A 22429-nucleotide genomic window follows, 5' to 3' on the forward strand; every position below is an offset into this window, starting at 1 on the left:
GGATAAAGGAGACAGTGACTGAAGGAGAAATGGGGGGGCCTGGTTCTCTCTGAGACAAAGCCTTAAAAAGTTGGGGGTCACAGGTGAGATACCCTCCGGAGACCCGGAGTGAGTCCCGGATGGAATCAAATGTAGGGAAGGCAGACTGGGGTTGCACCCAATGGGGTGAAGGCTGGAGCAGCTGCCAGATTCCTGCTCCTCCCCGTTTCCTCTCAGGGAAGCGGCCAGGACGAGTCTCATACATCAGGCCTATTCCCTCCTTTATTGGCTCTTAGGACCCCCCACCCCCGACTTTCCTCCCTCCACGGTACCTGCCTTCAGCACAGAGGAGGGGAGAAAGCCCATGCAGCCCCCCCGGGGAGTCCTGGCAAAACCTAATCCTCCGGGGGGGACCCACCCCTCAAACTCGGTCCAGTCATTGCAAAGCACTTGAGTTCCCTGAGGTCAAAGGGTCAAGCCAAGTGCCTCAGCTGACAAAATATCCCTAGTAATTGGGGCCACACAGGCCCACCTTCGAAATGGGCCAACAGCGTTCCCTGAAGGGTGGGGGCAAGTCACTGGGCTGAACCACGTCTCTGGGTGGGTGGGGCCGCTGGAGCCAAACCCAGTGGTTTGAGAGCAGTGGTCGCCAACCAGTGGTGCTCCTGGTGCTCCGCAAGGTTGAGGTCTGGAAGGCTGGCGACCGCTGTCTCAGAGCGCCATGGATCAAACCAAGTCCTGCGGCTGGAGGGGTCCTCAGACCAAATCAAGGCCCTTTAAAGAACAGCAAGTCAAGCAGAATCCATCCTGGTGCCAATGGGCTGAGCAAAGTCCTTGTTTGGAGAAGGGCCGGTCCGCAGATCTGAACGAGTCCCTTCCCTCACCGTCAGCTCCCAGGCCGCGCTCAGACGCTGATGGTGCGGAAGACGGTGAAGCCGGACAGGGCGGTGCTGACCAGGACCCCGGGGCACTGCGGGTGCCAGTGCAGCTCCTTCAGGTCGGTCTCGCCCTGGTGCACAAACAGCAGCTGCTGGGGGAGGTCCGCCAGCCCGGGGTCGGTCTCCGCGTCGCCCGCCTCGGGGTCCCGCTCCACGGCCAGGTCCCACTGTGTGATCTGGTTGTCTGCACCCGAGGCTGCGAAGACCCCGCTGTCCTGGGGGTGCCACTCGACGGAGGTCACGGGGGCCACGTGCTGCTTGAAAGTGGCCACCGGGGAGCCAGACTGTGGGGAAACAGGAGGCAGGGGCTTTGAGCACCTCAGCCGGAGTCCTGGGGTACCCCAGGCAGAGCCCCAACCCTCTCCAGCCTCGGGGTTCAACCAGGGCTCCACCCTTGAGCCCCAACAAGCCCAGATTCTCTGAAAGTGACAGAGGGGGAGGTACAGCTGGTAACAATGGCCTATGTCCCGGGGGCTGCTGGGAACCCTGCTTTCACCTGCCCAGGAGCCCCTCCCAGGAAGGGGGTGTCCTCCCCACTGGTCCTATGGCCTTAAAGAGGCAGAAGCAGGGCTCCCAGGCTCCAGGAGCAGCAGACGCAAAGAACCAAGAAGCTGCTTTTCCTACCCAAAGGGGCTGACTTGGAGAAGGGTCTCCAAAGTCCCAATCAGCTCGGCCATGTACCTGCCTTGGGGCTGGAATCCTTTTCTAGAAACTTCCCAGGGGTGATGCTAGAGAACCCATTACACGGGCAGGGAAAACAGATTAGGACACGGTGGCCCCGGGAAGGTGCAGAGCCCTGTGAAGTTGGGGCTTTGCTCAGAGGGATCCCAGACACAGCAAGGCTTCCTGCCCAGAAGCCCTCTCAGCGCGACAGTCGGCGCTACAATCAGCACGTAGCTGGGCCATATGTCACATCGGCTCCTGGCCTTGCTATGCCTGTCTCCTCTCCTGCAGCGAGGGAGCTGGGCTCCGGAGGTCTTTGCCTCTTCTGTCTCTTGTCAGCTCTCCGGCTGGAAGAACGGCGCTTCCACATCAGCCCCAAGCCACCCTCCTGCTGAGCCCGCTCCCCCATCGTCGCCCGAAGGGGCTGGGCCCAGTGAAGGGCGCTCCCAGCTCTGGCGTCGGAGACCACGTCAGAGGGCAGACCCACAAATCCCAGCGGCTGCGGGAACAGGAGCTTCTCCGGGTGCCCAGCTGGCAGCGTACCTTGAACTGCCGCAGGTCCCACACCTTGAGGGCCCCGTCATCCCCGCCGCTGAGCAGGAAGGGCTCCCGGCGGCTCCAGTTGATGACGTTGACGTCCCCATCGTGGGCGGCGGCAGTGGTGAGCATGCAGGCCTTGCTGGGGGCGGCCCGGATGTCCCAGATGCGAATGGAGGCGTCAGCTGAGCAGGAGCCGAATACCTGGAAGAGGAGTCTGAGCGACCGGGGCTCCCTGCACCCCACCCGAGACCAGGTACTAGTTGTGGGCCCCTCACTAGGACCTGCCCCAGCCCCTCCTCCTTTAAGACCCAGGAATCCAGCCCAGCTGGTATGGCTCAGTTGGTTGACTGTTGACCCAGGAACCAAGAGGTCACTGGTTCGATTCCCAGGCAGGGCACATGCCAGGGTTGCGGGCTGGGTCCCCAGCAGGGGGTGTGTAGGAGGCAGCCGATCAGTGATTCTCTCTCATCTGATGTTTCTATCTCTCTCTCTCCCTCTCCCTTCCTCTCTGACATCAATAAAAAGACATATTAAAAAAAAACCCAAGACCCAGGAATCCAGCCCCAGCCCTGCCTCACCGTGTCCTCGGTTGGGGACCACTGCAAGTCCTCCACGGAGCGTGTGTGGCCCACGAATGGCCGCTGGTCTACATGCCAGGAGCCGCCGTCCGTGGGCGTCCAGAGGTGGATGTTCTTCTGACAGTCACCAGTCAGCAGGCGCCCTGGGGGGACGGGAAACGACCTGGTCCCAGCTGGCCCAGCGCAGTCCCCTCCCTGGAGTTAGCACCCACCCCTGCTGCCGACCCTGCTCCCTCTGGCACCCCAGGACCAAGTGCATACCCCAGGGACTCACCGGGCACACGGGGGGACCAGTCCAGGGCAAAGCCCTCGCCCATATGGCCAGCGAAGGCGAAGATAGGCTTCACGCGAGCCTGCTCGTCCCGGAGGAAGGCGGCCAGGGCCTGGGGGTCATCGACCACCTGCAGAAGCCGCCGCAGCGCGAACACCTCCACCTGGCCCTTCTCTGACCACACCCCAGCCACCGGCTCCTCGCCCAGCCAAGACACCTGTGGGGGGAGAAGGAAGGGGAGGTGAGCTGGGAGGGGCAGGAGGCTCAGGTTGGTGACCACAGCTTCTAGCATCCCCGAGAACTAGGACTGCAGTTCCTCAGACCACCCCCCCACCCCCAGGGCTGGGACAACAACCCCCAGAATCCTTTGTAGGAAAGGACCACAGTCTTCAAGACCAGCTTGGTACCTAGGACCACTCCCCAACCTGCAGTAGAGGTGGTGGTGGGAGGACAAAGCTCCTTTAAGATTCCTGGGAATTGCCGAAACCGGTTTGGCTCAGTGGATAGAGCGTCGGCCTGCGGACTGAAAGGTCCCAGGTTCGATTCCGGTCAAGGGCATGTACCTTGGTTGCGGGCATATCCCCAGTAGGAGATGTGCAGGAAGCAGCTGATCGATGTTTCTCTCCCATCGATGTTTCTAACTCTCTATCTCTCTCCCTTCCTCTCTGTAAAAAATCAATAAAATATATTTAAAAAAAAAAAAAAAAAAAAAGATTCCTGGGAATGAAGGCTGTAGTCCCCACCAGCCCTCGTCAGACCCCTGGTCTCTGCTACCCTCTCAGTGTTGGAGTCACGGGCCTCAGGCCTCAGTCCGTTTGCTCACAAGGAGGTCCCATTCAGCCTCCAGGTTTCCAGCAGCCCCTAGGCCCGACCTCCTTCTCGAACTCCAGACTCACATCAAACTTCACGAGATCAAAGCCAAGCTCCTAGCCAAACCGGTTTGGCTCAGTGGATAGAGCGTCGACCTGCGGACTGAAAGGTCCCAGGTTCGATTCCGGTCAAGGGCATGGACCTTGGTTGCGGGCACATCCCCAGTGGGAGGTGTGCAGGAGGCAGCTGATTGGTGTTTCTCTCTCATCGATGTTTCTAACTCTCTATCCCTCTCCCTTCCTCTCTGTAAAAAATCAATAAAAAATAAAAATAAAAAATAAAAAGCCAAGCTCCTAATCGCCGACTGCAAACTACTCCTCCCCAAACTGCAGGACCTATTTTCGACTTGTCTCTTCCTCAACCTGACACCTATGCTGATTCCAGTAAAAATGCACCACTTCGCCCAGGCAGGTTTGGCTCAGTGGATAGAGCATCGGCCGGCGGACCAAAGGGTCCCGGGTTTGATTCCAGTCAAGGGCACCTACCTTGGTTGCAGGCTCCTCCCCGGCCTGGGCCCTGGTTGGGGCTCATGCAGGAGGCAACCAATGGATGTGTTTCTCTCACATGGATGTTTCTCTCTGTCTTTCCCTCTCTCTTCCACTCTCCCTAAAAAAAAAACAATGGAAAACTATCCCCAGGTGAGAACTGGGGAAGAAAAAAAAAAAAAAAAAAAGCATCACTTTTATCCCTCCCACCACCCCTATTGTTGTCTCGCACGTTGCTACTGATGTCACCCTTCTCCCGAACTACAGCCCCTACAGGACTGTCTGCTGCCCTTGCCTTCCTGCAGCCTCTTCTCAACAGAGCAGGTAGAGGAATTAAAACACAAGTCAGGGGGAGTTATGGGGGGAAAAAAGAGGAACAAATGTAATCTGAAAAATGAAGATTTAATAATTAAAAAACAAACAAACAAAAAAACACAAGTCAGATCCCACCTTGCCTGTGCTCCAAACTCTCCCATGGCTTCCAGCGTCTCCCCAAGTCCTTACAATGGGCTACAAGGCCCTAAACAATCTGTCTCGTCTGGGCCCACCCCCGGAATCTTGTCGCTGTATCTCTTGCTCATTCTGCTCTAAGCACACTGGTCTCCCCAGCGTCTCTCAACAACTTCTCCAACATGCCATGTCCACCCCAGGCCTGTGCACTGGCTTTCCTTGCCTGCAAACCTTTTCCCACACACCCTTGGCTCACTCCCTCACTTCCTGTGGGTCTCTGTATGAACGGCTCCTTATCAGTGAATACTTCCCAGGCCACACTATTTAAAATAGCAACCCACACAGGAGCACCCTACACCCTTCCCTGACTTTATTTTTTTCTCTACAACATTTAGCACCTTGACACAGTACACACCTCCTTGTTTTGCTCTTGTCCCTTCTCCAGCAGCATATAATTCCAAGCAGCCAGAGACCTTCTGCCCCCTGTTAAATCCCTAGAGTCCAAAACAGTACCTAAAACACGTTAACACTTCAGTGGAAACGCACAGCAAGAACCACCGGCCAAGCATTGCTCCAAGCGCTGCTTATATGTCACCTCCTTTAACTCACACATCAACCTGATCAGACAGAAGATGCTATAACCCTAAACCACAAGAGTAACCTCAGGACAGTTCCTGAAAAATAACAGAAAACACACAGACACTCACATTACAGCCAGGTGCTGTTTCTAAGCACCTGAAATAACTGTATTTCAGTTACAGAAAGAATTGTACGTTATTCTATGTGATCCTTACACCAGGCAAGTTTTGCAACTCTCACCATTTCACAGAACATAAAAATAAAAAATATAACCTGATGAACAAAAAGATAGATACAGAGGCAGAGAAGCATGGAACAGGCTGTCAAATTACAGCGGGAAGGCTGGGCAGTGTTGCCGAGGGTGGGTGGGGGGCGGAATAAGAGATCAACTGAAGGACTTGTATGCATGAATATATAAGCATAACCAATGGACACAAGACACTGGGGTGAGGGCATGTGGTGGGGGGGAGGGGTGGCCGGGGGAAGGTCAATGGTGGGGAGGGGGAAGGAGACATATGTACTACTATCTGTAATACTTTAAACAATAAAATAAAAAAAAAATTTTAAAAAAGAAACCCACTCCACAGCACCCAGCGACAATTCAGAATAGCTAAGACATATGTAAACTAACATATAAAATTATGTGCCCGATGCTGTCCCAAAAGCTGAGGTGCAGGCACAGACGTGAGAGTAGGGGCGTGCCCCAGAGACGCAGAGCAGACTGGGTAGGCTGCGCTTACCCGGACTCGGTTGATGCCGCCGTAGTGGGGCACCATGGCCAGCTCCAGCTGAGGCTTCCGATCTTCTTCATCCTCTTCATCTTCCTCCTCCTCTTCATCGCTGCCCTCTGAGGGTGGGGGCTTGGTCCCGTGCAGATTGTGCATCCGAAGCATCATCAATCTGGGGGAAAGTGGGATGTGACTGAGGCGCGGGGACACCCCAACTGCTGGGTCTGAGGGAGGCCGAAGCCGGAAGCCCCGCCTCCTGGGTCCCTGGGGAAGGGGAGCCGGAGGCTGAGTCCTGGACTCTGAGGCAGGAAGAGGCTGGGACTTGGACTCCTGGGCAAGCCTCGGGTCCCACTCACCTGTTGCTCTGGGCGCTCTCCGCCTGGGTCCCGGCACACAGGTAAAGTGTCAGAGGAAGCTCGGAGCGATTGTCCCCCAGGTGGTCCCGGACGATGTCAAAGCTGAGACAGGGGGCGCCTGGGGAGGGAAGGAGAGGTTGGAAAGCCATGATGGGGCGGCGGGATCTCAGCGCCCTCCAGTGTGACGCCACCCCTCTCAGGACCCCAGTCTTCCCTTTCAGAGCGCCTCTTACTAGTAAGTTAAAGGCTCAGGACCTGGGCCCCCCAGGACCCAGGATTCCAGCTCCCTCCTTCCCCGGGGGCCAGGGGTCTGGGTGCCCACCCACCGGTCTGCGCTCGGTGGTACAGCACGTAGGCCTCCTCGTCCATGACCAGCTCCTCTCCTTCGCGCAGCGGCGGCCCCCGGCCGGGCAGATAGACCTGGGTCGGGCCCTCGGACCCAGCGTCGCGGGACTCGGCCTCCATGGGCTCCTCGGTTTCACACGTGCGCCGCCGACCCTTGCGCGCCGCCATCCTCGAAGCCTCTAGCTGTCGGCGCGAGGGGAGAGCGTCACTTCCGGTTTGCGCTTTTCCCCGCCCCCACCCCTTCGGAGATCCGCCAGGCGGCGCCGTTACCTTGGAAACTCTCCAGTTCACCAATTAGAGAGGGCGGTGGGGAGAGGGAGAAGGAGAACAAGGTAACCTCGCCCGGGTTTAGCCCTGGAGGCGGGTGGTGGATACCCGGAGACCACCAGCCCCGCATAACTTTGAGGCGCTCTTCCGCGGAGCCGTCGCAAGGCCTCCTGGGAGTTGTAGTTCTCTGGGAGGCCTGGCGCCCATCTACTAGCGGTTCTCAACCTGTGGGTCGCGACCCCTTTGGGGGGTCGAACGAAGCTTTCACAGGGGTCGCCTAAGACCATCGGAAAACACATATATAATTACATATTGTTTTTGTGATTAATCACTATGCTTTAATTATGTTACTAGACTCAGAGTTCAGAGCCTCCACTCCATTTTTCCACCTTTGATTCCCAGAGCTTTCTTTTCGCTCAGATGATTATTCATGTATGCAAATAAGAGCTCTTACTGACAAGGAGTGTGGGTTTCTGTTCTCTGAAGACCCATAACGCCGGTTTCTTCTCCCCTCCTTGTGATGATGGCTTTAATTTATTTCAAAATGCTTAATGTAAGCAGGATGATATTACGCGTGAGTTAGTCGGTTGAATCTACCCTCTCGGGGCAGTCAAGTGCCTAACCAAGGACTTCACATTGCAGCTATGGTCAGCGAGCACTTAATCAGAAAGTCCACCCTCTGGAGGCAGCTGTTACGAGTGCTTCTCCTTATCGCCCATCAGCAGCAGAGGTTTGGCTAATTGGCATAATGAAATGTTAGGAATAGATTCTCCTTGGTGAGATTAACGCTATTCAAGATATGTGGATTGGCTGAAATGTATTAGACACGCTCCGCACTTGCATGGACAGGATATTAAGAATCTTGCACGCCTCGTTGACCGTAGCCATAGGAATGGGCCCCTCGACTTGATCCTGAAATGGTCTGATCCTGGATCTTTCCTGAGTTCTCTGTCCCCCATATCTCCAGGTCTCTGTCCACCCCTGCCCCTTCTCAGCCCTTCCCTTCTCAGGGTCTTTTTTCACCTCCTCTTTCTGGGTCTTTGTCTCCCGCCTCCCTCCAGGGTCTCTGCTCTCGCTAATTCTCTTTCTGCCCCTTCCTTCGGTGGGACTTCTCTCAGTTTGTTTCCTTCACAGGTTTGAGGGTGCTGGTGCTGGGGGTGGGGGTGGGGGCTACGAGACAGACACGGAGCTCACACTTGGACTGAGGAGGCATAAAAACATGGTTTATTCCAAACACTGCAAGGTGGACCAGGAGAGAGGGAAGGAAGGTGGGTGTGAGTGTGGACTCCCAGACCCTCCCCTCCACAACCCAGCTCCAGACCCGGCTGGAGATCTGGGAAGAGGAGGCTTTGGGGGGTCTGCCGGGTCATCACTGAAGGGTCACAGATAAGGGTGAGATTTGGAGAGGGTGTGTTTGGTGGCACCTGGGGTAGGTAGTGAGGTGCGACTGGATGGGAGGTTTTGGCCCCTAAAGGGTGGGATCAACGCTGGGGGCAGGGGGGCGGGGCGGGGGAGGCGGGGCTTCCGTTGGGGGTGTGTCCGAAGTCAAAATAGGGAAATGTGACCCGGGGTGGAAAAGGAGAGGGGGGGGAGGGTGTCCCGGTTTGACGTCAAGGGGCACAGTCTGGTCGGGGCACAGTCTGGGGTTCGGGTCACAGTTTCGGGTCAGAGGTCACAGTCTGGGGTCGGATGACCATTGGTAGGGGTCGGAAGTCACAGTCTGGGGTCAGGGGTTTCTGTATGGCGGGGCCAAGGTCTAGGAGGGTCACAGTTTGGCGAATGCGTCTCACAGTTTTGAGTCCCAATGGATGGAAGGTTAAAAACGGGCTTCCCCGGAGGCGTGGCCGGGGCCGGGGAGCTGCACAGTGATGTGGGGGCCACGGCCCCGGGCGTGGGGGTGGGGCGCGGGCGTGGCGCGACCCCCCCACCTCCCGCCCCATCTGGTGACGTTAAAAAGCCCTTGTCGGGTTTTAAAAAATGTCCAGTGGGCTCCGAGACCTCCGCCCCCCGCCCCCCGCCCTCGCTCCCAAGCGGGGTGAGATTCCGGGGACCAAATCCCCTCCGGCTCACGGTGCCCCGAAAACGAAGGGGCACAGGACGCTGCTCCAGGCGGGGTCCGGCCAGTGCCACCTTTCTCTTTCCCATCCCACGCGGGTCCTCTCCACTGCGCGCGCCCCCTCGGGCCGTGGCCTGCGCTGACCGAGGGGGCGGGCGGGCCCCCGGGGCCGCGTCATACCTCGGACTCGAGGCTGGAGAAGTGCGCCGAGCCCCGGCGGGTCCCCAGGTCCCCGCCCCGGTGTCTCCGGTGGGACGCGGCGGGCAGCGGCGGCCCCCAGTGCGCCGCGTGCATGCACCGGCGCGCGTGGCGGGAGGGCCCGGTGAGCCGGCGCGCGGGGGCGACGCGGGGGCACGAGCTGAGGTCCTCGAGCGAGCGGGAGGTGGGCGCGGGCGGCGGGAGGTCCCAGCCCCCCGCGGCGCGCCGGTGCCGGTGGTGGTGCGGGGCGGGGGGCGCGGGCACCCGGTGCGAGGCGCGCGGGCGGTGAGTGTGCGCCCGCGGGCACCCGCAGCGGGCCCGGCGCCGGGGCGGGGGTCCCGCGGCCCAAGGCGGGGGCGGCGGCGCCCACCAGCCGCCGTCCAGGCCGTCGTGCGAGCAGCTGAGATGGCGCGGCGGCAGCAGCTCCAGGCTGGCGCAGTGGCGGCAGTGCCAGGCGGCCGGGCCGCCGCGCGGGGGCAGGTAGTCCCAGCTGCCGGCGCGCCAGCCCCCGAGCTTGTCGACCGACCAGTAGCGGCCGGGCGGCGGCCCGAGGCGCTCGGCGTACGGGTAGGGGAAGTCGGCGTACCACCAGGGCTCCAGGCCGCCCAGCGACGCGCCGCCCAGGCTCTCCGAGTCCTCCGAGTCCGACGGCGACGGCTCCAGGTCGAGGTACGGGCACGGGGGCGGCGCGGCGCGGCGCGGGGGGGGCGCCGCCGGAGCCCCGCCGCCCGCGCCGCCCGCGCCCCCCGCGCCGCCCCCGCCGGGCCCCAGCAGCGGCTGGCTCTCGGGGTCGGAGCGCGGCCAGCGCGCGGGCGCCGGCGGGCTCTCGTCCTCGTAGGCCAGGCGGCACAGCGGCGGCCCGACGGCGGCGGCCGCGGCGGCGGAGGGGGGCGCGGGCGGAGACGGGAAGCCGGGGTAGGCGCCGGCGGCGGGCTCGGCGGGCTCCTTGTCCCGCACGATGGCGAAGTAGGAGGGCGGCGGCTTCTGCGGGGGCTGCGCGGCCGGCGGGGACAGCGGGCGGCCCCCCGCGCCCCGGGGCGCCGTGCGCGCCTCGCCCACGCCCACGCCCAGGCCCTGCGGCTCGATGGGGCCGTAGTAGCGGTGGAAGCCGTCGGCCAGGCCCGCGGCCCCCGGCGGCCCCGCGGCTTTGGCGCGGCGCCAGCGGTCCACCGCCGCGCGCTCGCGGGGCAGGAAGGGCGCGGGGCCGGGCGCGGGGCGCGGGGCCGGGTACACGGGGCTGGGCAGCGGCTGCGGCGGCGGCGGCGGCGGAGGCTTGGCGGGCGGCGGGGCGGCTTCGGCGCTGCAGCAGCTGTACATGCCCTGCGGGGCCGCGGGGGAGGCGGGGTCAGCACCGTGGGCCCGGGACCCCGGCCCCACCCCTCCCTCCTCCCCCGCATCCCCGCCGGCTCCCTCCCACGCCTGGGCCTCCCGGCGGGTTGCCACCTGCGGGTCCCCTTGCCTCCCTCCCCCCTCCCCCTCCCCCCTCCCCCGCCCCCCACGCCTCCCCCCTACCCTGGAGAAGGCCAGCAGGAAGTCCATGCGGTGGGTGGGCCCCAGGCAGTGCCGCAGCCGCCAGTACACCAGGTGCTCCCAGGCGAAGACCAGCAGCGACAGGCCCATGGCCACCAGCAGCATGTAGAAGACGCCTGCCATGTTGTCGATGTCCAGCTTGCTGCTCATCACCTCGATCTTGTCGTTGTGGCAGATCCCGGAGAGCCACAGCCGCTCAAGCATCTCGATCTCATCTGGGGGGCGTGCGGTCAGAGGTCAGAGGTCACCTTTGTAGCGATCCCTCGAGGACCCGCCTCTGATAGAGGAGTCTAGGCCCTCCACCCTGGTGCCCTGGTCCTCATCCCCTCCTTCTGCGGGACCCAGGGCTCCCCGCCACCCCCACCCCATCCCCCCCCCCGCCCCGGGCTCCCCCAGGCCCCCTCTGCAGCCGCACCGTCCCCCAGGAACTGCAGGAGCGCCAGGTCGATGGGCCGCTTCCAGCGGGAGCCCTTGTGCAGGGCGATGCCGTAGCCCGTGGTGGCGAAGACCTTGCCGGACCCGATGGTGACCAGCTTGCAGCCCTCATCCTTGCGGGCCATGTAGTTGAGCACAGCCGCGTCATAGATGAAGGCGTCCAGCTTCCTGGGGGCAGGGGGGCATAAAGGGCAGGGTCAGTCGCACCCCAATGCCCTCATGGCCCAGCCCCGAACCCCGCGACCCCTCACCTCCAACTGCTCCCGTCACTGATAACGCTCCTTGAGCAAGCGGCACCTCTCTGTGCCTCAGTGTCAATATCTGTAAAATGGGGACAACAGCCGCACTTCCCCGGGGGTTGCTGCGAAGGTTAGATGGTGCTTGGTGCAGAGGGAGGGCTGGAGAGATGTTAGCTGTGACCGTGACGAAATAATTACTGGTTGAATCCTCACCAGAGTCCTCCAGAGGAGGCCTAAATGGAGGAGGCCTCCCTTTTGAAGGGGGGCTGAGACTCAAAAAGGGAGCCATAGAAATAATAATACGTTACTGGTCGCTAATACTGTGCCAGGCACTGTCCGTCTAGTTAAATAGCTTGTGTAATCCTCACCACGTTACCAGAAGGTAGAAACTATTTTTAATTAATTATTAATTAATTTTTAATTTTTTTATTTTTAAATATATTTTATTGATTTTTTTTACAGAGAGGAAGGGAGAGGAATAGCAAATTAGAAACATCGATGAGAGAGAAACATCGATCAGCTGCTTCCTGCGCACTCCCTACTGGGGATGTGCCCGCAACCCAGGGACATGCCCTTGACCGGAATCGAACCTGGGACCCTTGAGTCCGCAGGCTGACGCTCTAGTCACTGAGCCAAACCAGTTAGGGCTTATTTACTTATTTTAAATACATATGTTCTTATTGATGTCAGAGAGGAAGGGGAAAGGAGAGAGAGAGAAACATCAATGATGAGAGAGAGTCATGGATCGGCTGCCTCCTGCACGCCCCACACTGGGGATGGAGCCCACAACCTGAGCTTGTGCCCTGACCAGGGATCGAACCCTGACCTCCTTGTTCGTAGGTCGACGCTCAACCCCCGAGCCACGCCCGCTGGGCAAGGTAGAAGCTAGTATCCCCACTGTTCAGACCCGGAAATGCAGGCCCAGATGCACCCTCTTCATTTGCTTGCGTTCCCCCACGAGGCCCCCACGTCTAAAACTTGCTGGGAAGAGGGTCAGGGATGTGGAATCAGCTCTCACAGAGGGGTGCATGGGGGGCCTTGCCTCACAGAGGGGCGCATGGGGCGCTGCGCTTCTGCACACCCGCTGCCATTGTGCACTTATTTCCGTGATGACTGCATTCACCTCAGCCTCTCCCCAGGGCTCGAGCCCCTGAGGGGAGGGCCGGAGGGCACCACGTTCCAGGCTGGGACCTCGCACCGTTCCTGTACCTACCAGGTGGCTGTAAATCTTTGCAGAATGAAGGAATGAGTAAGCGAATCCACACCACGGAACACCGTGTAACTATTCTATGAAGCAAGATAAATGCCTGTGATCTGACATCTGAAGATGTCCAGGGAGTGTTACTGTGAAAAAAAACAAAACAAAAAACCAAAACAAAACGCAAACCACTCCCAGAAGCCCATATAGTGTATAACTCTGTATGTACTTTAAAATATATATGTATTTTATTGATTTTTACAGAGAGGAAGGGAGAGAGATAGAGAGTTAGAAACACCTATCAGCTGCCTCCTGCACACTCCCCACTGGGGATCAAGCCTGCAACCAAGGTACATGCCCTTGACTGGAATCGAACCCGGGACCCTTCAGTCCTCGGGCCAATGCTCTCTCCACTGAGCCAAACTGGCCAGGACTGTATGTGCTTTTTATTTTATTTTATTTTTTTAAAAAATATATTTTATTGATTTTTTACAGAGAGGAAGGGAGAGAGATAGAGAGTTAGAAACATCGATGAGAGAGAAACATCGATCAGCTGCCTCCTGCACATCTCCTACTGGGGATGTGCCCGCAACCAAGGTACATGCCCTTGACCGGAATCGAACCTGGGACCTTTCAGTCCGCAAGCCGACGCTCTATCCACTGAGCCAAACCGGTTTCGGCTTATTTTATTCTTTAAAAAATATATCTTTATTGATTTCAGAGAGGAAGGGAGAGGGAAAGAGAGAGAGAAACATTGATCAGCTGCCTCCTGTACAAATCCCACTGGGGATCAAGCCTGCAATCAAGGTACATGCCCTTGACTGGAATCGAACCCGGGACCCTTCAGTCCTCGGGCCAACGCCATCTCCACTGAGCCAAACCGGCCAGGGCTCTGTCCTTTTTAAAATGACATACTTATGGGGTAAAATGTTGGTCATCTTCACTGCAGACCCCTGGCTGGCTCCCAGAAGGGGGCGCTTGTCCTGTCTAGACCAGCATTGTGGGAAAGAACATTCTGTGATGATGGAAATATCCCGGCCGCCCGTCTGGCGGGGCAGCCACCAGCCATCCGTGGCTCTCGGCCTCTCAAAATGTGCCAGTGCCACGAAAGGATGGAACTTTCCACTTAATTAGAATTAATTTAAATGGAAATAGTATTGGACAGTCCGGGGGCAGGGAGGGGGGGGAAGCAAGAGAGAGAGATGAGAGCATGTGGCCGGACACTGGGTGGCAGCTGTTTGCCTGTCCATGTAAATACCTCTATGCCCCCCTCCCCCACACACACACACGTGCACCGGAATGCCTGTGTACGTGTTTGGTTGCAGATAAATTATTATTTTTTTAAATATATTTTTGTTTTTTAAAAAATTATATATTTTAATTGATTTCAGTGAGGAAGGGAGAGGGAGAGAGAGATAGAAACATCAATGATGAGCCCTAACCCGTTTGGCTCAGTGGATAGAGCGCAGTCCTGCGGACTGAAGGGTCCCGGGTTCGATTCCGGTCAAGGGCATGCACCTTGGTTGTGGGCACATCCCCAGTAGGAGGTGTGCAGGAGGCAGCTGATCGATGTTTCTCTCCCATCGATGTCTCTAACTCTCTATCCCTCTTCCTTTCTCTCTGTAAAAAAAATCAATAAAATATATTAAAAAAGAAACATCAATGATGAGAGAGAATCATTGATTGGCTGCCTCCTGCACGTCCCTCTGGGGATCAAGCCCACAACCCAGGCATGTGCCCTTGACCAGAATCAAACCCGGGACCTTTCAGTCCGCAGGCTGACGCTCTATCCACTGAGCCAAACCGGCGAGGGCAGTTGCAGAGAAATTAACGAAAAGGAGAGAATTAGTCCATGCACCCCAAATAGGGATCAGCCTTGGGGGCGGGGCAAGGAAGGCGCTGGAGAACGAGTGGAAGCTGTTGAGAAGCGTTTGAATGAACTTTATATAGATCCGCACGGGCAGGGAGATCCCAGCTGACATCTGGGAACATATGTAGATAGGCAAGAAAAATGCCAGCGCTGCCCGCGGGCACTGCTGCCTCATAGGCAGACGGTAATTTCTCTAACTTTCTCTTGGTTTAGCTAAATGCCCTTGAGGGCGAAAGGTGAACCTCATACCCGTTGAAGTGGGAAAACCTGGGAGTTTCCAGAATCCGCTGAAGAGGCGGGATGGAGGCTCTGGGGACGAGGATAAGATGGAAGGAGAGTCTTGGGGTTGTTGGGGGACAAGGGAGGGGTATGGTGGGGAGAGACCGAGAAGCATTTTAGAGAGAGCCCCCAAACCAAGGCCTCCAGAGGTGGGAAGGTTTGAGCGACTTACAGGAGGAGGGGACCTAAGAGCCTTCACTTTTAATCATTTCCTCTGTTCTTCTGGAATACTAGAGGCCCGGTGCACAAAATTTGTGCATGGTCGGAGGGGATCCCCCTCAGCCCAGCCTGCACCCTCTCCAATCCGGGACCCCTCGGGGGATGTCCCGGGGATCGGGCCTAAACCGGCAGTCGGACATCCCTCTCACAATCCGGGACCACTGGCTCCTAACTGCTTACCTGCCTGCCTGTCAGCCTGATCACCCCTAACCGCCTCTGCCTGCTGGCCTGAACACCCCTAACTGCCCCCCCTGCCAGCCTGGTCGCCCCCAACTGCCTCCGCCCACTGGCCTGGTTGCCCCTAACTGCCCCCTCTCTAGCCTGGTCACCCCTAACAGCTCCCCCTCTGGCCTGGTTGCCCCCAACTGCCACCCTGGTCGCCCCCAACTGCCCCCCCCCGGCCTGGTCACCCCCAATTGCCTCCCCCTGCCAGCCTGATTGCCCCATGCAGCCTGCTGTTCGGTCATTTGGTCGTCCCTCACTAAACCCCCTGCCAGCCTGGTCGCCCCACACAGCCTGCTGTTCGGTCGTTACTGTGATGGAGTCCTGGATAATTTGCATATTCCTCTATTATTAGTATAGATAATGCTGCCCTCCCTTCCCCCCACTTCCTTCCCCCCTCCCATTGCCCTTAAACCTCTAGTAAAACTCAGCCGTGTCCTACAGCCTTTGTTTAGACGCAAGTTTGGGAAAAAATAAAATACCCTGTGTCTGTCCTTACGTCCCTGTTTAGTCTGCCCTGTCCAAAGGGATCTTAGCATCTGAGTCAGCTCCCGCCCTTCCTTGGCTCACAACCCTCCCCTGACTGCCCACTTCACTCAGAGTCATTAGAGTTTCCTTGAGCTACAAACAAAGCCAGGAGCCACCAAACTCCCCCGCGTCCCTCCTGACTCCTCGGGCCTCATCTCCCACACACACCTCCCGCACTGCCTCTGCTCCAGCTACCCATCTCCCACACACACCTCCCGCACTGCGTCCGCTCCAGCTACCCATCTCCCACACACGCCTCCCGCACTGCGTCCGCTCCAGCTACCCATCTCCCACACACACCTCCGGCACTGCCTCTGCTCCAGCTACCCATCTCCCACACACACCTCCGGCACTGCGTCCGCTCCAGCTACCCATCTCCCACACACACCTCCCGCACTGCGTCCGCTCCAGCTACCCATCTCCCACACACGCCTCCCGCACTGCGTCCGCTCCAGCTACCCATCTCCCACACACGCCTCCGGCACTGCCTCTGCTCCAGCTACCCATCTCCCACACACACCTCCGGCACTGCGTCCGCTCCAGCTACCCATCTCCCACACACACCTCCCGCACTGCGTCTGCTCCAGCTACCCATCTCCCACACACACCTCCCGCACTGCGCCCGCTCCAGCTACCCATCTCCCACACACACCTCCCGCACTGCGCCCGCTCCAGCTACCCATCTCCCACACACACCTCCCGCACTGCGTCTGCTCCAGCTACCCATCTCCCACACACACCTCCCGCACTGCGCCTGCTCCAGCTACCCATCTCCCACACACACCTCCCGCACTGCGTCTGCTCCAGCTACCCATCTCCCACACACACCTCCGGCACTGCCTCTGCTCCAGCTACCCATCTCCCGCACACACCTCCCGCACTGCGTCTGCTCCAGCTACCCATCTCCCACACACACCTCCCGCACTGCGTCCGCTCCAGCTACCCATCTCCCACACACACCTCCCGCACTGCGTCTGCTCCAGCTACCCATCTCCCACACACACCTCCCGCACTGCGTCTGCTCCAGCTACCCATCTCCCACACACGCCTCCGGCACTGCGTCTGCTCCAGCTACCCATCTCCCACACACGCCTCCGGCACTGCGTCTGCTCCAGCTACCCATCTCCCACACACACCTCCCGCACTGCGTCTGCTCCAGCTACCCATCTCCCACACACACCTCCCGCACTGCGTCTGCTCCAGCTACGCTGGCCTTTGCACAGCTCCCGACTGCGGCAGCGTGCTCCGGCCTCAGGGCCTTTGCACTTCTGCAGCCCCTGCTGGAGCGTTCTTCTCCCAGATACCCGCCTGGCTGGCTCCCTCCCTTCCTTCAAGTGATGGCTCAAGAGACACCTTCCCAAGCACCCTGCTTAATACTCAACCGGTGGCTTCCTCCCAGGGTCCCCCACACGCCTTCATTCCCCCTCTCCCCATTTTTGTCCATAGCACTTATCCCCTTGTAATTATAAAATGGTCTTGGTGATCGTTTTGTTGTTAATCTTCCCCCAAGGATATTTTTCCCATTGATTTTTTCCCCTCTATTGATTTTTAGACAGAGTGGAGGGAGGGGGGGGAGAGAGAGAGAGAGAGAGAGAGAGAGAGAGAGAGAGAGAGAGAGAGAGAAACAGAAACATCGATGTGAGAGAGACACATCAACTGGTTGCCTCCTGCACATGCCTCAACCAGGGTCAGGGAAGTGAACCTGCAACCGGGGTACATGCCCTTGACCGGAATGGAACCCAGGGCCTTTCAGTCCGAGGGCAGATGCTCTATCCACTGCGCCAAACCTGCTCAGTGGTTAAGTTTACCGCGCCTCACCCCGCTGGAATGTAAATTCCCTGAGGGACGGACCTTGCCTGGCCGATCCCGGCTGTGTGCGCCGGGTCTGGAACAGCACCTGGCACACAGCAGGTGCCTCCTGGCGAGAGGCGGAACGAATGAATTCAGGCCGCTTGGAGGAGGGTGTTTTGTGGGCCGGGAGCCGCAGCCGAGAGGGAAGATTTCATGAACGTGGGAAAGACGCCAAGAGTCGTTCCTCGTGGACAAGGCAAGATGAGAACAGCGTGCCCTTTCAGCGAGGAGTGCGTGCAGATGTGCGTTTGCAGACACGGCGTCCCTGATCCCAAGGAAATAAACAAGGCTGCTTCCTTAGGGATCGGGGCTCCATGCTTCCTTTTTGACCCCCCCTCCCCCTCAAGTGAGGGAAGAGAAGCCGTTTCTTTATTTCTTTGGAAGAAATGCATTTCAGCCGCCTGCCCGGTCGCTTGCCCTCAGCGGCAGGGCAAGCCCCCGGCTGGCTGGCGTGTGAGCCCGCCAAGGCCACGTGAGCTGCCAATTCCCGGCACTTCTCTGTACGGGTGGAATGTTCTAGTGCTGTTCTCAGTGGTCACCGCCAGCCACGTGTGGCTGTTGGAATTCAGATTTTAACTAAAGTTAAAAATTCGCCCTAGCCGGTTTGGCTCAGTGGATAGAGCATCAGCCTGTGAACCGAAGGGTCCCGGGTTCAATTCCGGTCAAGGGCACGTACCTCGGTTGCAGGCCCCCCCCCCCCACCCCCCCCCCCCGCCTGGGCCCTGGTCAGGGCTCCTGCAGGAGGCAACCCATCGATGTGTTTCTCTCACATCGATGTTTCTCTCTCTTCCACTCTCTCACAATCAATGGAAAAATATCCTCAGGTGAGGATTAAAAGCAAAACCAAACTAAAAAATACAAAAAAAAATAAAATAACATAAAACATTGAGTTCCTTCGTCGCAGCAACCACATGGCGAGTGACGGAGAAGCGGTCGCTGTGCTGGATGCGCTGTCGGGACGTTTGCACCCCCGCAGGGAAGGCCGCTGGAGAGCTGCTCTCACACCCGTCTGTCTGCCTCCCACCCGGACTGGGGGCCCCCCAGGAGCAGGGACTTGGGTCCGTCCACTGCTGTACCCTCGGCCTAGGCCGGTGCCTGGTGCGAGAACTTGGTGAAGATTTAGTGGATGAATGAGCGCCTTTTAGCTTTCATAACACCAGGGGCTGTCTTGTCAGGCTCATTATTAACCTTTTAAAAATTGATTTGTGCCCTGACAGGTTTGGCTCAGTGGATAGAGCGTCAGCCTGCGGACTGAAGGGTCACAGGTTCGATTCCGGCCAAGGGCATGTACCTTGGTTGCGGGCACATCCCCAGTAGGGGGTGTGCAGGAGGCAGCTGATCGATGTTTCTCTCCCATCGATGTTTCCAACTCTCTTTCCCTCTCCCTTCCTCTCTGTAAAAATCAATAAAATATATTTTAAAAAATAATAATTGATTTGAGAGAGAGAGAGGGAAGGAGAGAGAAACACCGATTTGTTGTTCTACTTAATCATTGGTTGATTTTGAATGTGACTTGACCGGGGATCAAACTTGCAGCCGTGGGGTATCAGGACGATGCTGTAGCCAACTGAGCTACCTGGCCAGGGCATGGCTCATTGTTTGTTTCCTCTTTTGTTCCTTCTCTATATTAAAACATCATATCTAGCCCTGACCGGTTTGGCTCAGTGGATAGAGCGTCGGCCTGCGGACTGAAGGGTCCCGGGTTCAATTCCGGCCAAGGGCATGTGCCTTGGTTGCGGGCACATCCCCAGTAGGGAGTGTGCAGGAGGCAGCTGATCGATGTTTCCCTCTCATCTATGTTTCTAACTCTATCCTTCTCCCTTCCTCTCTGTAAAAAAATCAATAAAATATATTTTTTTAAAAACATCATATCTATAATAATAAAAGTGTAATATGCTAATTAGACCAGATGTCCTTCCAGACGACCTTCCGGACGAAGCCGGGGCTGCGAGGGAAGCCCAGGTCCCTCAGTGCCAGAGGGAAGCCGGTGCCGGCAGCTGGGGGAAGGAAGGTCTACTCTTGCACAAATTCCATGCATCAGGACTCTAGTATATGTTACTATATATGAAAGAGACTGAAAGATACTAACATTGGGGATCTCCCCCCCCAAATCCTCCAGACAGATCACCCCACAGTGAAGTGCAGAGTCAACAACCCCATTTATATAATCACAGACCCATCATTTCGAGAGTTTTGGACCCACCACTCCCCAATATGAACAGACTCCCAAGGATTACCAGCCATCAAATAAAGCCTCTAGTAAGAAAGACAGGAACAAACAGCAGGTGACTTGAAGGAAACAGGATGCGGACAGGAGATAATGCAACCCCTCTCCCCCCAACCATGATCATTAACATCATCAGGGAAACGAGAAAAGGTACTGCACCTTCCAACCATTAACAGGATACGACAAAATAGGCCACTCTAAAATAATACTGTAACGTTTGCAAAGCGCCGTACAAAGTTCAGAGATCACAAAAGTGCTTAGAAATGAAAACCACGCTCGCAGAAATGGAAAGCTGAGTAAAAGGGCGGAAGCTAACATTAAGAAAGTCTCGCAGGAAGTAGAGCAGGGAGCTGAAGAGAAGGATAAATAAGAGAAGGAATCAAAGAAATGGGCAGTCCAGGAAGCCCACTGTGAAATTAAGTGAGAGTTCCAGCAAGAAAGAACAGAAAACTGGGGTGGTGGGGGTGGGGGTGGGGGGATCGTAATAGAAAAAATGAGAAACTTTGCCCGAAGAAATGACATGATTGGAAGGCTCAGTCATGAGGATAGCTGAAGACACGCTGCCTAGGACCGGAGAAAGAAAAAGAGGTCAGGGACGAGCCTTGGGGATCAGCATGACTTTGGATTTTTCAACAGTAACTTTGAAGTTAGAAATGAGGAGGGATGCCTTCAATATATTTTATTGATTTTTTACAGAGAGGAAGGGAGAGGGATAGAGAGTTAGAAACATCGATGAGAGAGAAACATCGATCAGCTGCCTCCTGCACACCCCCCACTGGGGATGTGCCTGCAACCAAGGTACATGCCCTTGACCGGAATCGAACCTGGAACCCTTCAGTCCGCAGGCCGACGCTCTACCCACTGAGCCAAACGGGTTAGGGCAGGAGGGATGCCTTTAAACACCTGGAGGAAAATGATCTCCAGCCCCGAATTTTACAGCCAGCCAGCCAGGCAGATGGCCCACAGGAGTACAGATGCTTTGCCCTGGCCCGGGAGCTCAGTTCCTTAGAGCGTCAAGAGTAAGACTTGGGCCGTAGCTGGTTTGGCTCAGTGGATAGAGCGTCGGCCTGCGGACTCAAGGGTCCCAGGTTCGATTCCGGTCAAGGGCATGTACCTTGGTTGCGGGCACATCCCCAGTAGGGGGCGTGCAGGAGGCAGCTGATCGATGTTTCTCTCTCATCGATGTTTCTAACTCTCTATCCCTCTCCCTTCCTCTGGGTAAAAAATCAATAATATATATATATATTTTAAAAAAGAGTAAGACTTGGGAGTTGATATGATCTGAACCCCGGGGGGAGGTGAGGGGATCAAGTCAGGATGGCCGACCTTGGGCAGACTGGAGCGGGCCAGAAGGTCAGGAGAGAAACTTCTTCGAGGAGATGACATCAATGGGGTACCTGAGGCTCTGGGTATACGGAGAGGTTCATGTAACTAACAGAGACTGTGGGTTGGCATTAGTTAAGCACAAAGAAAACTCAGGCACTAAGTAACTGGGAGGGGAGGGGTGCGGGGGGGAGACAATTATTAACTCCAGGAAAAACAAAGACTTGTGTGGGAGCGGGAAGTCGTCCTGGTTTACTACTGGCGGCAGCTGTGGGAGCGGAGACGCAGTCAGAACTGTAACACTGCGTGTGCGTCCAGCCAGGATCCCGGCGTGGGAGGCTGCAGCGATTTAAACCAGAGCATGAGTACGTGTCTTCCGTCGTGAGACGCGAACGGAAAAGGCCTAAAGTTGGAAAAACCAGGAGGCAGCCAGTCCAACGTGCTATTTAGAGACCAGGACGTCAATCACACAATGGCACAGTAAATGAGGGGACAGCAGATCCTCCGGGGGGGGGGGGGGGGTTGGGGGGGGGATGGAGGCAGGCAGGTGGGGCTGTGGGTTTTCATTATTTTTAATCGTGTATCTGACGCTCCAAAGTATGTGAACATATAACTCTGATAAAAATAGAACTTGCCCTGGCTGGTTTGGCTTGGAGGATCGAGCGTCAGCCTGTGGACTGAAGGGTCCTGGGTTCGATTCCGGCCAAGGGCACACATGCCTGGGTTGTGGGCTTGATCCCCAGTGGGGGTGTGCAGGAGGCAGCCCATCAATGATTCTCTCTCATCATTGATGTTTCTATCTCTCTTTCCCTCTCCCTCCCTCTCTGAAATCAATAAAGATATATATTTTAAAAAAAAATAGAACTAAAAGCCCTGGCTGGTGTGTTCAGTGGTTAGAGCACCGGCCCCTGCAGAAGGGTTGCATGTTCGATCCCTGGCGGGGTGGGGATGAGTGCGGGAGGCAACCAATTGATGTGTCTCTCTCACCCCTCTCTTTCTCCCCCTCCCTCCATCCCTTTCATACTCTAAAAATCAATGGGGAAAAAATATCCTCGGGTGAGGATTAATAAAAACAACAAAAATAGAACTAAAAATTAGGGGGGGAAATGTGAAAAGGAATAGTGGAGAGAAATAGGATGCAGCAGAAGCCAGAAATCCGCAGAGGTGACAGTGCGACACACAGGGGTATGTATCCCTTGTGAATT

At 57.1% G+C, this 22429-nt stretch overlaps 2 protein-coding genes across 3 annotated transcripts in view; both read right to left on the reverse strand.

The window, feature by feature from the left end:
* Positions 1-243: 243 nt before the first annotated feature.
* Positions 244-6973, reverse strand: GRWD1 (glutamate rich WD repeat containing 1). The gene is made up of 7 exons (XM_036311563.1): positions 6764-6973; positions 6438-6555; positions 6094-6253; positions 2973-3186; positions 2699-2841; positions 2124-2321; positions 244-1201 (listed from the first exon to the last, which is right to left on the reverse strand). The coding sequence occupies exons 1-7, from the start codon at positions 6948-6950 to the stop codon at positions 884-886; spliced, it is 1338 nt and encodes a 445-aa protein (XP_036167456.1). The 5' UTR covers positions 6951-6973; the 3' UTR covers positions 244-883.
* A 1597-nt stretch (positions 6974-8570) lies between these two features.
* Positions 8571-22429, reverse strand: part of GRIN2D (glutamate ionotropic receptor NMDA type subunit 2D) — a 45297-nt gene continuing 31438 nt past the window's right edge. The window contains exons 10-12 of one of the 2 annotated variants that reach the window (XM_036311567.1): positions 11249-11436; positions 10816-11048; positions 8571-10623 (exon numbers count right to left, since the gene is read on the reverse strand). In XM_036311567.1, coding sequence (XP_036167460.1) covers positions 9280-10623; positions 10816-11048; positions 11249-11436 — 1765 coding nt within the window. In that variant the 3' untranslated portion in view covers positions 8571-9279. The remainder of the gene's footprint in view (positions 10624-10815; positions 11049-11248; positions 11437-22429) is intronic. The other variant, XM_036311565.1, reaches the window with a different exon arrangement.

This window comes from Myotis myotis, unplaced genomic scaffold (assembly GCF_014108235.1).
Source record: "Myotis myotis isolate mMyoMyo1 unplaced genomic scaffold, mMyoMyo1.p scaffold_m19_p_56, whole genome shotgun sequence".
Lineage (NCBI taxonomy): Eukaryota > Metazoa > Chordata > Mammalia > Chiroptera > Vespertilionidae > Myotis > Myotis myotis.